This window comes from Lissotriton helveticus, chromosome 3_1 (assembly GCF_964261635.1).
Source record: "Lissotriton helveticus chromosome 3_1, aLisHel1.1, whole genome shotgun sequence".
NCBI classification, from domain to species: domain Eukaryota; kingdom Metazoa; phylum Chordata; class Amphibia; order Caudata; family Salamandridae; genus Lissotriton; species Lissotriton helveticus.
The window spans coordinates 26,435,231-26,455,007 of NC_136061.1; the positions used below are offsets into that span (position 1 = coordinate 26,435,231).

The 19,777-nt window shown below is 45.5% G+C and overlaps 1 protein-coding gene across 2 annotated transcripts in view; it reads right to left on the minus strand.

Annotated features, from left to right (window-relative positions):
• Positions 1-15,427: 15,427 nt before the first annotated feature.
• LOC144824382 (apolipoprotein L3-like) overlaps positions 15,428-19,777 on the minus strand; it is a 233,880-nt gene continuing 229,530 nt past the window's right edge. For both annotated transcript variants that reach the window (XM_078683492.1, XM_078683493.1), the window contains one exon: positions 15,428-16,873. In XM_078683492.1, the coding sequence (XP_078539618.1) occupies positions 16,102-16,873 (772 nt within the window). In that variant the 3' untranslated portion in view covers positions 15,428-16,101. The remainder of the gene's footprint in view (positions 16,874-19,777) is intronic.

The following is a 19,777-nucleotide window of genomic DNA, read 5'->3' on the forward strand; positions in this document are numbered from 1 at the left end:
GTTGGTGCAATGATATTCTCCCTGATGGAAGACTGAGAGAATGACCTATAGATAGCCTCCACCTTATCAACGAAAAACGAGGCCAGATCCTCGCAGTGAGCTAAGGAGGTTTCGAGGGTAGAGGTGTTGTTCTTTTTACTTGTAAGGTCCTTACACACCCTGAAGATCACCTTGGTAGGATTCGTACTGTTCTTTATCTCCTGAGAGTAAAAGGCAGCCCTAGCTGAACATATGGCCCGATGGTACACTCTAGTGCAGGCCCTATAGGCCGACTTGAGGTCAGCATCGTAAGTTTTGCGCCATGCACGTTCCGCTTTTTTGCAGGAGGATTTGAGCGTTTTAAGGGAATCATCGTACCAAGGACTGGAGGGACTAGATCTGATCTTACTCCACCTGGCCGGTATAAGAGTATCTAATGAGTAATTTAACCACTCACAAAAGCTATCGTAGCCAAGAGAGACTTCAGTAGGGGGTTGAGGATGGTGTTTCATCAAAAGCTGATGAAAATGCTCGAGATTTAAGTTTCTCCAGGGGCGCTTGAAAAGGTCGGGAGTATTATTTCTGAGGGGAGGAGTAGAAATAGTGATATGAGTTTCGATCAAGTGATGATCGGTCCAGGCCATAGGTCTAGGTTGGAGCACTGAGATATTGGTAGCAAGATTCGTTAAGAAGGGGTCAAGCAGATGTCCGCCTATATGAGTCGGTAGTTGTACCAGCTGGTATAACTGAAATGCTTCAAGATCCGCAAGCAGGCTGCGAACTGAGTTAGAGAGAGGAGCATCCATATGCAAGTTAAGGTCGCCAATAATAGTGAAATTGACAGTTTTCAGGACTAAAGAAGAAACCACCTCCAGGAGGCTATGACGGAAGGTGCCCTCAGGACCAGGAGGCCTGTAAATTAATAGTCCCGAAAAGGTGAGATGGGGATTCACTGTGATGTTAAAATGTGCGCTCTCACACCCTGCTATGATGGTTGGCTTCCAAACGCAGGGGAAACAGGTTTTTACCGCAACTGCGATGCCTCCACCTCTAGCATTACGGTGGAGCGAGTGCATAGTGTATCCCGCAGGGAGGGCTAGATTCATAACAGCCGTAGAATGGTCCTGCAGCCAGGTTTCGGTAAAGAAAAATATGTCCGGATTGTCATCAGTAATCAGGGAAAATATTTCTTGATGGTGACATGTCAGCGATCTAACATTCAAATGAAATATTTTAAGGGTAGTTTGAGTAACACCGCCAACCCCAGAGTCTGGCTTGCGGGCACGGGGAGGTCTAGTCTGAAAACTTAAGATAGGCAGCGGCGTAGGGATATTAAAAGGGCAGGTGGTACACTGAAAGGGCCCACTAAGAGGGTCCAGAGCGCCATGAGGGCAGTCTCTTACCTCCTCATGGCGCAGTGAACGCAGGTTCGAAGCCGATATCATCCTATGGGAGCCAGAGTCCCCTGCCCTAGCCCTGCCTTAGCGCCTGACGGGCGCAGACGGGCAGACTCTGGCTTGACTCAGGCGCGAGTCAGGCGCCGCCGCTGCGCGTCACCGCTGCGCGGGGGGAGTGAGCTTTAAGTACAGCCTCACCTGGTCTCCAAACGGAGCACTAGAGCGCTGATTCAGGTGGCGCGCTGAGAGCCAGCACCCCCAATATGGCGGCCAGGCGCCACAGATAGCAAGAAGAATAGCACAAAGAATTCCTCTCTACAAGCGGTGAGGGGCACAGATTACAGTGCAAGTCTGTGGGCGTTTTATGACAGTTAAAAACAAGGGCTAAAAAAAGAATATCAACGAAAATACACAAAAGCGGTAAGTTTTTAAAATATCACAAGCGCAGCGCGCTTACTAATCAGAAGTCAAAGAGCGCATTGTAGGTGTAAAGTAACCTTTCCTAAGGTCGAGCAGCTTCCTGAGCTCGCCTTAAGTACAGCCTCACCTGGTCTCCAAACGGAGCACTAGAGCGCTGATTCAGGTGGCGCGCTGAGAGCCAGCACCCCCAATATGGCGGCCAGGCGCCACAGATAGCAAGAAGAATAGCACGAAGAATTCCGCTCTACAAGCGGTGAGGGGCACAGATTACAGTGCAAGTCTGTGGGCGTTTTAAGACAGTTAAAAACAAGGGCTAAAAAAAGAATATCAACGAAAATACACAAAAGCGGTAAGTTTTTAAAATATCACAAGCGCAGCGCGCTTACTAATCAGAGGTCAAAGAGCGCCTTGTAGGTGTAAAGTAACCTTTCCAGATATGAAGGGTCCAAGTTTTAGTTGTGCATTTTTCCCTTTTTGTACAGCCAAAAGCAACCGCTAAAGATCCTGGTATTTAGCCTATACTTTATATGCTACCTGTATAAGAAAAGTCACACTAACGGTCCACCTGGGCTTGAACGCCCAGTTGGCAAGGACTGCATCCCGTGGAGATAGGCCGAGTATGCAGTAAGTAAAAGCCTTTTCTGTGTTTATGCGCTCTAATGTGTCTATCAATGTAGCCCCTGCCCCCTTCTTTTTCCCTCTCTCTGCAGGTCACATCGGAATGTCGATTAATGTACGAAAATGGTGATCTAGCGGACGAAGAGACGGGAAAGAGGGTTTGATTATGGTACCTAACCGCAACAAGCAAACGATGACTATTTTTCCTCCCTGAACTTAGCGCTTGGGAGGACAGCCTGAAGCGGAAACTACAAAATATGACTTCGCTTGGTACCCCGAATAATGCAACCAAAAATGACGTACAATAATGAATACATTCCTACGTTTTACTAAATAGGGAAAGTTTAAGGAATATTCCGAGGTAAGGTTTACACAAGTGTCCTCCGCCGGGAGGACTAGGAATATTGCTAATATTTAAAAACCTACTACCTCCTTTTTCGCATCCTCATAGACATGTAACTCAAAGCTGCCCCATTGTTCTCCAATTGACACCAACTGTTGTCTCAGCCTGGAAACACATTTGCTAAAATGACTCGAAAATACCACCGTGAGCATTAGCCCGACCAGGTTAGTTCATGACCAATTGCCAAAGGCGTAAGTGTGTACAATCAAAGCCACCAGTAAAGGCAGCCGACGAATAAAAGAGAAGAAAAAGGTAAAACGAGCTTAGGATGCTAAGGATGCACAGCATACAGAAAAAGATAATTTTGGCCAATAACTGTTTTATGTTTTGTCTTGGATTTTTGTATATAATGCATGTACTGTCTCCCCGTCTGAGTTTGTGTGTACGTGATGTATGGATCTACGTCATCCCTCTGCCTGTGTTTCCGTATTACTTAACCCCTGCTGTTCTGTGTTGTGTGCGCACTGAATGGACCATTATTGTACACGTTTATCTCTCTCTCTCTCTCTCTCTCTCTCCCTCTCTCTCCACGACATACGTGTACCAAATGGTTCATTTAGAGTGCGGGCGACTCTCTCTCTCTCTCTCTCTCTCTCTCTCTCACTCTCTCTCTCTCTCTCTCTCTCTCTCTCTCTCTCTCTCTCTCTCTCTCTCTCTCTGAGGGCCCCCCTGTTCCCTCCTCCCTTGTGCAAGAACGTTGTGCCCCACAGGCACAAACGTAATTGGGTCTCTTCGAACACAAAGGTGTTCGGCAAAATTGACAGGAACTAAAACGATTGTAACTTGCCATATTACTACCTCTCCTTTCTGCAAAACAATAGAACCCGAGTTGGTCATGAAAGAAAGGACAGGTCAGACGACTGACGTCCCCTAATCTGGCCTTTTTATAGGGGGACTATAACGTCAATGGTCTTCTGTTTGTCAGTTCGTCAGAAATGCGATCCCCAATGCCCAGATTGCCCCACCCCTCTGCACTTAAGTGCGGATGTCCAAAGCGTCCTCGCTTCTCCCGATTGACCCCGGCTCCATATCAGCTATCCCCGAAGCACAATTAATAACATTGATTAACAGTCACTCCCCAAGAAAAGCATGTTTGGTCTTTGCCCCCCCCACATGACGATAACACCTCCTGCTTGCGAGAGTTAGCCGACCCCGAAGGGAGATGTAAGATCGTTAGTACTTGGGTTAAGGACTCGATTTTGAGTTTGATAGAATACACTGTCGATGGGAATCCGACTTCTCTCCGCGTATGTCATGAATGAACGCCAGATAGAAAATACGAATTCAGTGGAAATGTCCTCCTACATACTCCATAAGTGGTGACTTCTGACTAGGACCGATGAACTTATTCCCTACCTACTTAGGGTTGGGGGCGGAATTGAGATGTATAAATGTTTTGTACCCATTCAAGGATACAATCACCGGAGGAGAGGAGCTGGACGTGACGCACAGCCTGGCCACAGATCATGAAGCACATGTGACCGCAACCAAAGGTGGAGCCGCAGAGCAACGAGACGCGGGACGAGGCACAACTCTCAAACTCGGCAGATGAAGGAATGAAGGGCTGCCTTGAAGCCCTCGACTTGCTGACCCACTCGTGCCTGAAGTCCCCGTCCCCTTTTGAGTCCGACTGATGGGCCTGCCTGCTCGTTGTCCTTTGCTCCCTTGGTCCCTTGGTGTGTTCAAAGGTCTGGCCCCACTCCGCCCTCTCTTCCCTCGATTATTCAACAAACTCACCCTTTATTCACATAAATTTTGACTCAGAAAATAAGAACAGCATTCAGATAGAATAAGGTTTTGACACGGAAGAAGAAATACACGCAGGTGCCCAGCATAAGGCACCCCTAAGAAGATTAGTTAGGAAACAGGACTGTGATCTAACAGCAGAGGACTGATCGCATCCTGCAACGCGTAAGGATGATTCCGAGCTGGACTTATAGCTCCCCCGCCGGTGCTCAAAAGCGCCAACGAAAAGAAAACGGACTACCAGAGTCTACCAGTGGTGACTCGTCGTTGAAAAGACATTTTCACTAAGACCCCCCCCTTCCTGAACTTTGTACCCACCCCTTGACTAGTTGCTTACATCGAACCGAATTCCTCCCTCAACTATTTTTTTTTATTGCTTTCAAAAATGTTTCATCGGTCACTCAAGTCCAAAAGTCTCATATAACACTTTTTACTGTATGTTGATGTCACTGAAGAGAAAGTCAGAATTTGATTTTATAATGTGTCGGAACATTTTTCCTTGATTGACCCCGACTAAAGTATTATGCCGATCTCTAGACTTGCATGAATAACCCAACAAATGTAAATTCATACGTACCACATTTCGCCAATCGTTGTGACTACATATGGTTATACTCAATCTGCTAGCATTGACGAACGTTATTTCATTGGCCACACATGGCTATATGTACACTCCGTCAGTTAGGGTAAACACAAAAGAACTAGCTTACGTTAAAAAGCGGCGACTGTTGAAAATAGCAATGTATATGCACATAAGCGGCGTTCATTTGTGTTCACTGTACCTCTTGTTGTAAGCAGAACGGATATTGCAAAACACTGACTGTGTTATCCCGCCAGCATAGACCCATGCGCGCATATATACAACAGCCATTTTAGGTGCCATGGTCTCCCTGTTCGCGATCGATCATCAGCACCCTTCCCTGACCCTGCAAGCATGCCCCATGCACCCTGACCGCCCCCGCTCTCACATGCACAAGTCATGAACCCTTCCCCTTCCGCATGACCCTGGCTCTGAGAATCACATCCCGCGCCTGACTAGCACCTCCTTCCCCTCTCATGAATATCTCTCCTTTGATGACCCCTTCCTCCGAGCCCGATTGCCTGCACGGACCGTTGGTCATCCCTTAGCCTGAGGATACAGTTTATTGCCCACTACTGTATGCACTCGCCCCTCTTCAAAGGGAGCTACTATTGATCATGACCTCCCCACCCCCTGAGATTCGATCAGGCGCACACATTCCAAAGGAATCAGCAGAACACTCAGCTGCGTGACAGCCCCGTCCTATTGTATGGAGGGTGAGGGCCCCTACTGTAGCCACGTGTTGGAATATCTTCATGCTTCACAATGTCTTTATTGTAATGAGGAATGTTTGTGTATCATAAACATGTGTATAAAAGACGAAGCCTTAGAGGAACTTGTAAGAGCACCTCCTAAAGACACTATGGGAGTGTCCGAAATGACAGGCTCTCCTCATGAGAAATAAAACTCTGTTCTTGTTTTCCTGCTTCCAGTGCCCGTCTCTTTATTTGGTAATTATTTACGATGGGAACTAAGAGGCGCCTTGCGCCAGCAGCCTGGGCATCCGGTGCGTTATGGGCTGACTTTTCCACACGTCAGCTTGGTCTTTTTCTCTTGCTACAGCCGTTTGAACCGCATGAACAATGTTTTCTTTAATGCTGAACGTTTTTTCAGCTTCTGTGTACAAGTGTGATTTGTATGCAATTGGTACCTTTTCTCCCTCATTAGAGGTCAGGTATGTGAATCCGCATCTTCCTGGGATGACTCGAATCACAAGGTTGCGTGTGTTATCACGTGTTTGTAATTTTGTTTTAACTAACATGTCTGTTTGTAAGGATCTCAAAATTTCTGTGTGTTTTTGAGTCCAATTGATTCTTTTAAAATCTGGTTTTATTAGATCATAGAGAGGTTTAACTCTCTCTGCATAATTTATAATGTAAGTTCTTCCGAAATTCAGGAAGCCTAGAATTGATTGTAAGTTTTTTAGTGTTCTAGGTGCTTGGATTACAGCACATTTCTCTAGGAAATTGTCAGCCAGGCTTTTGCCTTCACTTGATAGTTCATATCCTAAAAACAGGACTGTTCGATGGGCAATTCTTGACTTTTTAAAGTTGAATTTGTAACCCTCTGCTGCGAACCCAAGTATTATGGTGTTCACTCGCTTCAAGTGAGTATCCAAGTCATCATCTGTTAGATAGATGTCGTCGACATAAGATAATGCCTCGTCATCATATGTTTGTAGTAATTCTGTTACTCTCGCTGAGAATAATCCTGGGCTGTTCTTGAACCCCTGGGGCAAACGACAGAAATTTTTTTGCGCGCCATTTATTGAGAACGCCGTCAAATATCTGCTCTCTGGTGCTATATTTTGACAAAAGAATCCATTAGAGATGTCTAATGTTATGCACAAAGAGATACAGGTGGTAGTGTTCCCAAAAAGGGAAACGTCCGCACAACACTCTATACAGCAAAAATAATGTCTCCAAATTCAGTACAAATCCAACAATGTATGTTATATAGAAATAGTAACCACAAAAGGGTGCTAGAGAATCTCAAGGCACCTACCACCTCGAGGTGCCGTTAGTGAACACAAATGTGATACACATACAGTCAAGCAAAGTTTTGAGAAACTATTGACAGCACTCCTGTAAACAAGTAATCATAACCGTTAGGGCATAAATAATAGGCCCTGAATTCCAATGTTTCAAACTCTATTGGTTATAGAGTTATACAAAAGTTATTTAAATTAATGGCACAATAATATCAGCATAAATCTTAGTCAACACAGGGGGTTCAAAAAATATAATCCACTTCTTTCTGTTTCTTCAATCTTTATTATTTCATTTTTCATAAAACAGGTATTCCCAGCAATAAGTAAAGATCACCAACACGTGTTTCGTCCTACACAAGGACTTTTTCAAGGCATTAGTAGGATAACCTGAGATGAATAAGTGGCATCAGAGTGTCGCAGAACCAATCATCGTATGTTAATGAAGCTTAGTATCTAAAATTGAGATAAGTATGGCGCGGTGAGTAATGCAACACGTAGAGGGCATGAGGGGGGTTCTCCCGGTATGTGGCACCCTTCCCTGAGGTGAAAGGACGTCTCAGAATAATACGCTAGTTTCAAAAAATGTAGTTCAAATAAGAAAGGGTAATGGCTACAAACGAGTTCCAAATTCGAACACTCGATAGAGTGGTCCACACAGTCAAATAACAACCATAGTAAGTTTAGAAGCGTGAGAACTAACGTCACATTTCTTTATCCAAAACGTCTCAAAGTCGCGACTTATTACTTATTGCTGGGAATACCTGTTTTAGAGATGTCTAATGTTGTTTTGTATTTTTTGCGCACTATGTTATTCATTAGTGCAGCACTATGCGAGTTTTGTACTGCAAAGGTTTTGCAACATGAGTTAAGGTGTCTGTAGTCCAAAACAAGACGATATGAATTGTCTGGTTTGGAGACAGGAAACAAAGGATTATTCATTTGTGAGGTGCAAGTTTCAATCACCCCCTGGTATTCAAGTTGATCTAGGATCTCTTTTAGCTTCTTGCTTAATTGGGTACTGCCTCTGTGCAGTAGGTTGTGATTTTAACTGGATTTTGTGAGGAGGAGAGTCCTCATCCCACCCCACATGATTTTTATATAAGGCAGGTGCTTGAGCTACTGCCCACTTTCTTGCAAGTGTATATTTTTTATGAATTGGAATATGATTTGAGAAGGCAGGCATAATTATTTCTTCGCCATGTGGGCACTCCCTGACAAACTGGGGTGGCCAGTCTCGTTCAGCTAGAAGGATGTCATAGCCCTCGGACAGATTATCCCAAAATAGACCCCTTATTTTTCTAGTCTTATCCCCCTCTATATGCAATGTTATTTCATATATTTTATGGGGTTTGCTAACTCTGGTATCTGCAGTTTCCACCTGAATGTATTAATTCGTGTCCACTGTCTCCAGATGATTCATAAGGACTTTGCGAGCTATGCTCACTTCTGCTGCGCTGTCTAGCATTGTCTGAGCCCATTCTCCGTTTTTCAGCTGTGTCCTCAGTATTCTCTGCATTGTTGATTACTTTAATACTGGCTACCTTCTTTTTTGGAAATTGTAATTTTTTATTCAGATGAGCAGGTTCCTTGTCTTTGGACTTGACGTGCTCTTCCCTGTGTTCTGATCGTCCTCTTCTTTCCGATTTCTTCGAGAAAGTCTGAAAAGGTTGAGAGGGACGTGTATCAATATCTTGATATCTATCAGGTTTTTTTATATTATCCCTATTCCTAAGGTTGTATCTTTTCACAGAGGGCTCCCTCTGTGGAGACTTGCGTCCTTGGTCCGGAGATCTTTCTCTCCGCCGAGGAGACCTTCCTCTGGACTGGAATCTTTTTTCTTTAGGATTGGATTGTTTATTTCCATCCCAGCTCTTTTTTTGAGTGTTTAGATTATTTTTAATAAATATCTTTTCAGGACTTTCAATTAGTTGGGGTTTCACCGGTATTTCACCCAAGCTATCTCTTCCTAGTTCCTCATAGGATTTTTCTATGATTCTGGCAATTTCAGATGGTTGGTCTGCTATATTTGTCTCTTTTAACCTCTGGCGGATCGCCACATTTGCTGCTTCTCCCTTTATATTGGCTAATAGTATTGCCGAGACCTGCTTGAAGTCTTTTAGTAATTTCATACCAAGAGTTAAAGCAGGTTCTGGACCGTATTCATCTTGAATTTGTTTTAGCACATCTGGTATTACTGACATGGATGGAACACCATGTGTTTTTGTGTAAACAGAAGCAAAGACTGTACCCCAAGTGTCACAGCCCTCCACATGTGGTGCGATTCCCATTGGAAGACAGATAGTCTGAATCCTGTGTTTCTAAACAGAGGTGGTATCCGGAAACACCGCCTCTATTTGAGTGATTTTTTGTGCTAACCAGAATGGAATTTGTTCCCGTTTTGCGGGTACTTTACCTAGACAGGACTGTATGTTCTGTGGTGTAATTTTATTTGTGTTCCCCTGAGTAGGGGTCAGCTGTGGAATTTTAATTGCTGGTTGGACTGTTGAAGTCCGCATTACATATTGGACTAATTGTCTATGTATTTTAATTAGTTGTTTTAGTTGTGCTAAAAGTTCTGGTGCAGGCATTTCTTCAATGTCTGGATGTGGTGTGTATCCGGCTAGGACCGGCCACGTTGCTCCTGGTCTACCTAGTGGACCGAACCTGGTGATTTGATTATTATGTTTTAGGGCACCATTAAACAAGAGCAGGTGCTCTTGGTATTTGAGTGGTATTTCCACCTCCTCGAAAGGAGTGTACTCATTCGGAGGTTCCTCTATTTTGTAATAGTGGAAGTCCTTTGTTACAGCGTTTGCTGCTGGAAAGTTTATCCATGAATAGAATACCTCTGTCTGCCGATATTCGTGTGCCTCAATTACGAATATGACTGTACCACCTCCCATTTTCTATAAGTTTTAAAGTTATAGTTTTTCTTATGTTGACCGGGATTAGTATTGCGTCCGGGTCTTGCAGTAGGAGACTATTGTCAGCTGCTAGGAGTTCAGCTGCTACTCTAGCTGTCTCCCTTCCTTCTTCACTGTCTGTCATTTTACCGACAGGAAGGTTATTTTGTTTATTTGCAGATCAGGTTTCTATGGAAACAAAGATTAGATGCACAATATTTTGGAACAGTGTTATCCTTCAACGTTGAATAAACCAAGAACCATACATAGGAGTCTCCTCCTACAAAGTTTGGCGGATATAACCTTTCACCCACTCCAGACGTCGTTGGAGTATTATGGGGAAAAGGGTCTGAGTGAAAAAGCACGACTGAGTTACTCTAATGTCTTACGTTAGATTTATCGCCTATCCAAACCGTTGGGCGCCATGTAGTGTAGTTCCTATTATCCCAATAGGCTCTGCGCATTGGAATAATATCTTCAATAGTATAGACCTAGGGCAGAGGTTAACTAGGTCTTCTACCGACGATATTAGACTTAAAGTTTTGTGTTTGCCAGCTAGCTCAGAGTTCACTAGAAACTTTCTCGAATAGGCAAGGAGGATTTTAACCTCCCTGGATAGACAAGAAGGGATTTAGTTTCTGACAACCATAGAACATGACAACTTTGCTCTCCCCTAATCAAGAGTGTATCTCTAGAGTCGTGTGAAAACAAAAGACAACTTATTTTACTCAGTCAGTTCAGTGCATTCTTAGTTTCACTAGATTGTAGAGAAAAGGAAGAGACGGGCGTGTTCAATAAAAGATGGTATTTATTGATCAGTCTCTTTTCTCGTACAAGAGAAATGGATCGCTATTATTGCAATACTTATAGTTAAGTAAAGTGCATACAGTAAAGACAGAATTATAAAATAATACTGTAAAAGCATTGATATGGTTTCTAAGCCATATGATATTTAAAATGGATAAAATATATACATACATACATACATTGACTAATCGTACTCAACTGGTGCTTCTAACCACACCTACCCCAGTGTACCTGACCTAAGCCTAATACGTGGGCGGGAGTAGATAAGTAGCAGTTTAAGTTAAGTTTGTTTTGCCAAGGGACTGACTCAAGAATTCTCTGCAAGGGGTTATTCAGTTCTGTACCTGGGATCTAGAAGGGTTGAGGGCTGGTATCTCTTATCCCAGGTCTTGATATTCCAGCTGCCTGCGAGGGCTGCGTGGAAGCGCCGGAGCTGGATTTCTCGGCAGGAGAAAAGCAGCGTCTCATTCTCAGCGCGTCAGGAAGGCGGGGCAGCCTCTGTGGGCTTCGCTCTCAGCTGGGCTCCTCGGCAAGTCTCGCTGCTCCAATCTCGTCACCACCGCGTGTGTTTGCTTAAGGTAATGTCGGTAATATTTATACCTGAAAGGTGCCGAGATTGACGTAAGGATGGACATATATACGTCAATAAGGATGTCATACGAACGGGTTCGTTCGCACATTCTTTTACTGAAGTTCTCGGTGAAATCAAAACAATGGCTACGGGAATTTCCCAGGTCGCTGTAGGTTTGATTTGTTTTGAGAACTCCGTATGCCTTATCAGGGGCTGGAGGAATATCGCTTGCCTAATTAGATGGCATGCGTTATGACCTAATCAGATAACGCGCTTCTGTGCCGTGGTGTGGCTTAATCAGATAACGGTTTTTGCACCGTTAGATGGCTGCTAGTTAATTATTAACCAAACCAGGGTCAGGAATAGGGGAATCGATACAGTACCTATAGAAATACATCACAATGTGTTAATTCCATATAAGTGTCATTCACAGGATGACGTGGAAATAATCTGTTGTTGTGTTTTCCCCAGCTGCGACTGGCTACATTGGTTCCCCCCAGAGGCTGATGTAACTCCGAATTAGATATATTTTTCTTGGAAAGCCCATGTTCATTGACTGCGGGACTGGTAGGGTATATTCGGCCACCCATACCCCATGTAGACTGTAGTCTTCAATCGCAGTCTTCCATGCCCGAAAATACATCAAACCTGTTTACTGTCTCGAGGGGTGTGAATGGTCTCAGATGATCCATTCTCCTGTTAGCATTAATGTTATACCTAGGAGGTACAATATTCCACCCTAAGGGATCGACAGCAGGTGCTGGGTATTGTGCATGTAAATGATGCCTGATGTTATATGGAATTGAATGATAAGTATTATTAAATGATTGTCCGCTTGTGTAGGTTGGATGGAGTACAAGGGATCTAGGATAAAAATACGTCAAGGCCCGAGGGATGATGCAGTTATTGCCATTGCCAGGGGGCCAATTTAATATAAAATTGACCGCACACAGATCTCTGAAATTGATACAACTACATCTCCCTCGATGTCCTTGGCTCTTCCACCCAGCCATTGAAGTCGGCGTACGTATGCTATTTCGCCATTGATATTGTTTGGGATTGGTCTATATATACTAAACCAATTAATGATTTTATTCTTTAACTGGGCAAACCCTTCCCTCTTATTTTCTGCCAGTTTGGGGACACCTGTAAGGACAACCACAAAAGGGACAGCTTCGGGTGGGAGTTCTACCAGTGGACCCCTGATTGCTGGAACCTCTGGGTACCTAATGCCGCCCACCTCCCCTCGAGATTTCCCCATACGTGTCTTCTCCATGCCCCTTGTGGGTTGAGTGGCAGTGTTCGCAGCAGATTTAATCGTCTGCTTTGGAGGAGACTGCTTGTGTTGGTTGGTGTTTATTGTTTTGGGAGGTTTGGATGAAGCTATTGTCGGTTGAGTTGTAACATCTGGGGCAGATGTGGTGGGTAGTGTAGCCAATGTAGGAAGTTGCACAGCCACATTCGACAATGCCTTTGTAGGGCCATCCTTACTCCTAATTCCCAACTCTATTGCTTGGAGTCGTTCCTCCACCCTATTTAGCCTCTCAATGATTGGTAGGGTGTAAGACCTAATTAGGTGTTCTATACTGTCCAGTGTAACGGTGGAATGTGTTGGTTGCTGCAGGGGATCAGAAAACGTACACTGGTACTAGCATCCCTATCCATTTGTAAAGATGTCAAGGGGACTGTGGCATTTGGCAAATTATCGGGTACAGCTGTTACAACTTGATCCGTAATAATGATAGGCTTAGAAGATTTCCCAAAATCAGAATGACTTATTTTCGATTTTTGCCATTCCATCCCCTTACGTCTTCTTTTGCATGGTGGTGGGCCATGGGCCTTTAGCGGCATAGCCTTCTTTGTCTTACTTTGGGCAGATTTACTATGCGTAAGAGTTGGGACGGTCGAAATCTCGGTTATGCTTGTTAAGCTTGTGGAACTCGGGGAGGGAATGTGGCTCAAAGGCTGTTCAGTGGAAACACTAGGTGTAGGTGAACAATCTCTGAGTAGAAGTGGCACACTCTCCAGGGATGTGAAGTCATTATTACCACTAAAGCTACCTTCGATTTGTGAGTGGGTATGGGACATGAGATCTGTCGGTATTCTGTTCTTCATGCTTTCTACCGAGCGACGGCGCTGCGCCCTTCGCTCTGCTAATGTTATCTCTATGTCTAAATCAGTTGGAACTTTTACAAAGTAACCATCAAGAGTGCCATTAAGTGACCCGCCCTGTTTATCTACAATTACTTTCTCAGGGCCTATTGCCATAATAGACATTTCATTTAATTGAGCAGGAACTAGGTACCTGGTAAAGAATGTAAGAGAATAAGCCCTGCCCGGCCTCACTCGGCCTCTGAGGGCCTAAGAGGGCCCGCCCTTTGCCCGGGCTTCTCCTGGCACGTTCCCGCGCGCGTCCCGCGGGACGAGGTTCCGGTCTGTCCTTTAAGCCGCCACGCACAGATGAAGGCCGCGTCCTTGCCGCAGGTAGGGCTGCTGGTAATTGAAGTCCGTTGCGGGGGGGGGGGGGGGGGGGCTTGGTGGAGCCAAGCCCGGCCGAGGGGAATGGCGGAGCGATGCCCGGCCCGTGAGTTGAGCGGAGCACAGCCCGGCCCTGTTACTGCCAAAGTTTCTGCCCACTGTCAAAGTTATTACATATCTGTCTCATAATACATAAACCAGGCCTACTGCCGTCCTTGTAACTTTTCATACTAGACAAGTCAGGCCTGTGACCATGGCGGCAGACCCCTGTTCTGAGAGCTCCTGACTGGATCCGAAGCATGGGGGGGCTCAAGTTGTATTACTCACATACTTACAGATACAGGCTATCACACACACACGCTCCCACCCATAAACAAGTTGGTCACCCAGCACATTTGTAATGCGTCTGTGCACAGTGTGGCTTCCCTCGTCCCTCACAATGTGGCTGGTTGAACCAATGAAGGGCCAAGCCTGGCGTCGGTCACTCTTCTGGCTCCTGATTGGCTCTTCAGCCAGAGTCGTGAGATTGCCCCATGCTCTCTCTTCCTAAAACAAAAGTTCACTGTCCTCGTTAACTACTTGTGTATGTTTTTCTGTGAACTTTGTCCAAGGAAATTGCAGGAGTGGCCCAACATTACGCGTGTCTGTCCAGGTGGAAGCTTGGAGTCTTGGAGTGACCCGCATGGGACCTCGGAGCGCCTTGATTGGTCAGTACATTTAAATGTCTCCTTTGGGTGATGGGCTCACCTTGAAATAGTCTGTGGAGCCTGTGACTGGTACATAGAACAGAATGCTCGGTTTACTTATACTTAACCAGGGCCACTGGAATTATGCGATTGTGCGGCTGCAGAGTTTTTCGCATGATTATTGATTTGCCACATAATCCTTCATCTGCTGCATAACCTGCAGACTTTACTCCCCAACAAATGTGTTTCTATGTCAAGCGGGTTCAAGCGTTACAAACAATGCAGCTCCACGCGCTGCCTCGCAGTGGAAGGCCCTTTGCAAAGGTGAACTGTTCATCTTTCTATTGCTTATTCACATCTTTGGGTATTAAATGAGGTGCAACCAGTGCTCAAACAATATTTACAAGTGTAAAAATGACAAAATAATGAAGTGAATACTATCACGAAATATGCTGCATAATTTGCCTTTTCCTGCTGCATAATTTACACAATCCTGGTGCATAAATGGTCCCTCCCCTGCCGCATAATTCCAGTCGCCCTGCGCCTAACTCTGTATTACGGACCCCAGCCCATATGTTTGCCTGTGCCTTGACCGACTGCCCCATATGTTAAACTAGCAGTGGCTGTAAAGGTGTCTTCTGTGCTGTCAGACTTCTTTAACACATGATCCCGTGTGATTGTCTGTGTGATGGTCCTTGTTGTGGGGCACTCACCCTCCTGGAGAGCGGGTGGGTGCTGAACATGGGCAGGAGCTCTGGGCTGCCATGCCTTATTGTCTACAAAGAGGTGTGTCCAGGTGTCTGGACTCTGTCCTCCAGGGAGGTTTCCTGGGAGGTGTGTATTATTCCACATAGTGCACTCATTCAGATCTTCAAGACAAGTGGACTCAAAACTATGTTATTTCTGGAAAAAAGATAGGCGAGTGGCTCCTGTGCCACAGTTTCTCTGGGTGTAAAATTTGGGAGTGTCTAGAAGTCAGTCACTTCAGTGTAAAATAACGTGCTAGTAGTTTGGTCAATATCATTACTATGTACAGACCATGACAGTGGTCCGTACATAATAAAGATATTGCCTATGTATATTGTTCACCTTCCTTTGATAGCTTGGTTTGTATTTTAACCAATTAGCAAAGTCCAGACTCCTGGCTCTGCCTGGGAATTAATGTAATCTGAAGAGAAGTGAGACTACAACACCCAGAAAGCATCAGGTTGTCAAAGGAAGACTCGAGATCCAAAGAACAAGGGCTCAAGTTACAAAGCCAAGTCAAAGAGTCCCCCCGTAGCACCCCTTTACGACTCCTACACGTCTGTGTGACAGGCCTGAACACATCAAACATGTAAATATTCACACACAACAGAAGTAGGGAGGACTGAGCTCAGAGGGGCACGCTCAACGACTTGTCAGAGTAGGTAAGTACGTAGTACCACTTCCCTCACTCATAAGTACTCGTGCGATTCGCCCCTTGTCTCTTCTGAAATGGGGTGCCTTGGAGGGAGTGTGGGGGTCAGAGGTGCCCTGGTTGGTCATTGGCTAAGGCTCGCTCTCAGCTCTCGCACCATGCGTTCAATCTCGGGTACCTGTAGCTCTGTGATCGTAGCCCGCAGCCCACCCTCTGCCTTGCGGATGGCTCCGGCGAGTTCACTCGGGGCCCCCCTGCTGAGCTCCTTGCCGCTGTGTATGAGGCTAAGTAGGTCGAACACTACGAAGAAAGCACTGAACACTACGGTTGCGCTACCGGCTACTCTGGCTAAGAGACGGCCGCTCTCCAATACCTGCAGAGTTTTCACTAATTTGGAGAGATGCAGGCCGGCCTGGCCGACTCCGATGAACATGTTCCCAAAATCCGGGTTTGCAGACACTTCCAACTCTCTGATTTCCTCTGCCAGGTGACTGGCGACCTCTATATTTTGTTTGATTTTCTCCAGACGTGTTTGACACTCCTTCATCAGCGCCTCCACTTTGTCTTTGTCCATTTTGCTGTTGATCGCATTCACCACACTTGCCCCAGCAGAGGTGACTCCCCCTAATGTGGAGACGCCGAGTCCTGCACCAGCTACCACGAGGGATGCTCCCCCTGTAAAAGGTGCAAGGACCAGCCCCCCTAATGCCAGCGCTCCCCCAGAAACACCCCACAAGCTCCCAAGAAAGTTCACTTTTGTTGCATTACGATGGAATATGTCCAGGTCGGCTGCGATTCTTTGCAGTGTTTCTGCGGTTTCTCTCAACTTCTCCTCCTCCTGCAGCACTTGTTTCAGGTTCGTGAACAGACTTTCCGTGTGTCCCCGAAGCTCCGCCCTGTTGGAAGAAGGAACAAAAGGCGCTTAGTGAGAGCTTTGTGCTTGTCACCTGTCACCAAGACCATCACCTGCTTCAACTACTCATTCAGTCTTGTCACTTAAAAAAGAAATACAATATTCAGCCCCCTCAGTGAAGCTGCGGGGCGCAGCCCCATATGATTCCCCTTGGCTGTCAATATAGCAGCAGTGGTGGCTGGTGGAATTAGAAAGTGGTGAGCGTAAGTGAAGCGAGCAAGCCTGATGTTTTTGAGGATGGCTTGGGGGGTGCCTTCTCCACCCCCCATTTTTTATTTTTTATTTGTGTCTTTTGGTGAAATTTTCAGCACTATTTCTGTGATAAATGGACAGAAAATGCAGTTCTTGTACTGGCTTCAGCCTGCCACCCTCCCTCTACTCACAATGTTGTGGTGTTCTTTCAACTTTGGAACTGAGGAACCAAGCTTCAATTCTTGGCACTGGTTGAATATTCTGTGATTCTGGGCCAATCGCTTACTCTTCCATGTCCCTATAAAAACTATGAATGCGTCCTTCTGTGATGTAACTGGTGCTCATGTAAAGCTCTTTAATACATATGGGTAGGGTTTGCCCTATAAAAAAAACTGCAGAAAGAGTTGCAAAACAAAGCCTTTAAAAAATGAAAGACAAAGAGATACCTACTCAGTGGCTGGTTTGTACAAAATGAAACCAGACAATCGGGATATATCACAACTTCCCCACGCAAATTGTGTGATCGAAGGCAAATATTTTATTTCACCAAAACTCAATTTTGTTTTCATTTTCATGCATGAAAGCATTTTCAAATTTGCAAGTTCATAATAACAATTGTACATAAATCTAGTGTGTTTGATTTATTAGACTATTATATTGCTCTATAAATATCTGGGCCATGTACAGGTTTATATAACTTTTATCATGCCCTTTAGCTCACTAATGGTTCATGTTTAAAAATCATCACTTTTAATAAGTGCTTCTCAGTGCAGTGCTATAATGTGACGCATTAGTGCCAAAGCTTCACATCTATAGTCTTATCACTGTGTGACATCAGGCCCTCCTGAATAGACATCATGATTGTTTCGATGGTTTGCTGTATGATTCACACAGCAAACATTTTGAGGGATTGGCTCGTGCACGCGTTCTAAGGACCGGGCCAGACCCTTGGCCCGGCTCTCTCTGTTAATTTTTTACCCACCTTTACTTTTGAATGACCCGCTTCCGGGTGTTTATAGCGGGTCACCGTCTGGAGTCCAGGCTGCTGGCAGTGCACGGTTTTTACAGAGCTTTTCAGTGGGTCGAAAACCCTTGACTACATTGTCATTCGGTCCTTGGCCTCTCAGTGCAAATCACGTTAGCAGCAAATATTCAAAGTTCTGCCAAACTGAGAAGCAACCAAGACTGATCCTTCTCCTGTAGGACGCACGTTCGTAGATTGCAACCTTTGAGAATACAATGCTTAGTTAGTTATTAAAGCTAAATGATGACAAACATTTGCGGTAATAAAAGTATTTTAAGGCTTATAGAGCTAGGGGCAGATTTACAAGCCCCTTGCGCCAATTATGCATCATTAGGTCGAGGCCTTGTCGCCCTCGTAAGCAGTGGGCGGAGCTGAAGATTTTATGTTTTTCTACAGTGGGGCTTGAACCCGCCCCTCTTCTCCATTGGCTGGCCTCGTAAATGCTGGCCAGCCATTGGAGGAGAGGGGCGTCACTCGGTTCTAGCTTCGGCTTGAGCGGATTAGTGGGCGTTTCTTTCTAACTTTTTAAGCCCCGTCTCTTTTTCAGAGGTGGGCCTCGGTGGGCGTTTCCTTTTTTTTTTTTTTTTTTTTACAGGGCTGTTTTTGCGCAGTTGGTAACGTCTCTGTTGCCGGGATGGACGTAGCGATTTGCGAGCAGGTAAGCATTTTGTCTCTTTTTGTCATCTAATGTGTTTGTTTGTTTATTCCTGTTCCTCGTTGTGCTCGTGCCACCCCACCCCGCTGTTCCTCGTTGTGCTCGTGCCCCCCACCCCGCTGTTCCTCGTTGTGCTCGTGCCCCCACCCCGCTGTTCCTCGTTGTGCTCGTGCCCCCCCACCCCTTGTTGCGCTCGCTTTTCTCACCCCCCCCCCCCCGCCCCCCTGTTGCTCGTTGTGTTCATGCTCCCCACCCCCCTGACACTCGTTGCCACCGTGACCTAAATGTGGATGAAGCTGCAAATGTACTTTTCTGTGGTAAACAGATGCATCTTAAACACAAAGCAATACTTTTTATTTCATTGATGCATGCTTTTTAAGAGTATTTCAATGAGAACTCTAAATGCAAGCCAGACCCGTTTACTTTGTGAATGCTTGTTCAAGATATGCCCTGTTATTTTTCATTCAGCGAACTCCAGAAACTGAACATCCAGTAAGAGTGCTGCATGTTTTCATTGCCGCTTCCTAGCAGAACACCAAGCTTCGCTTGCCAAGGGGTGCGTCCAAGTTGCCCATTAGTCCCATAGGGTGTACTTGCCGTAGTACAAGGCTGTGAGGAGACAATGCCAGTGGAAGCTGAACTGATTCTTAGAGGGCATTGCCTTTTAGCCTTTAATGATGGTAGTGGGAGGCCTGCCTGTTCGACCTTGTAAAAATCCAATGAGTTCTTAAGTTGTTGTGCATTGTCTAACGTGTGTACCATGTGCATCTGCTCTCAGTTAATGTGTGCACAGATGGGCAGCATGCACTAGTCTACTACTTTGTATTGCACGCAGCATAAAATGGTGGTTGCCTGCAGAAGGTAAGGTCATACTGGCTCCTAGGTCCCTGAAGGAGTCTCTCATAGGCACCATTGCAGGACTGCAGTTTCAGGTCTGTATGATTTATTGCAGCAGTACACATTCAGCCCAGAGCTTTGTCTCTGCCACAACACGTTCAAAGTGGGCTCTGCTTCTA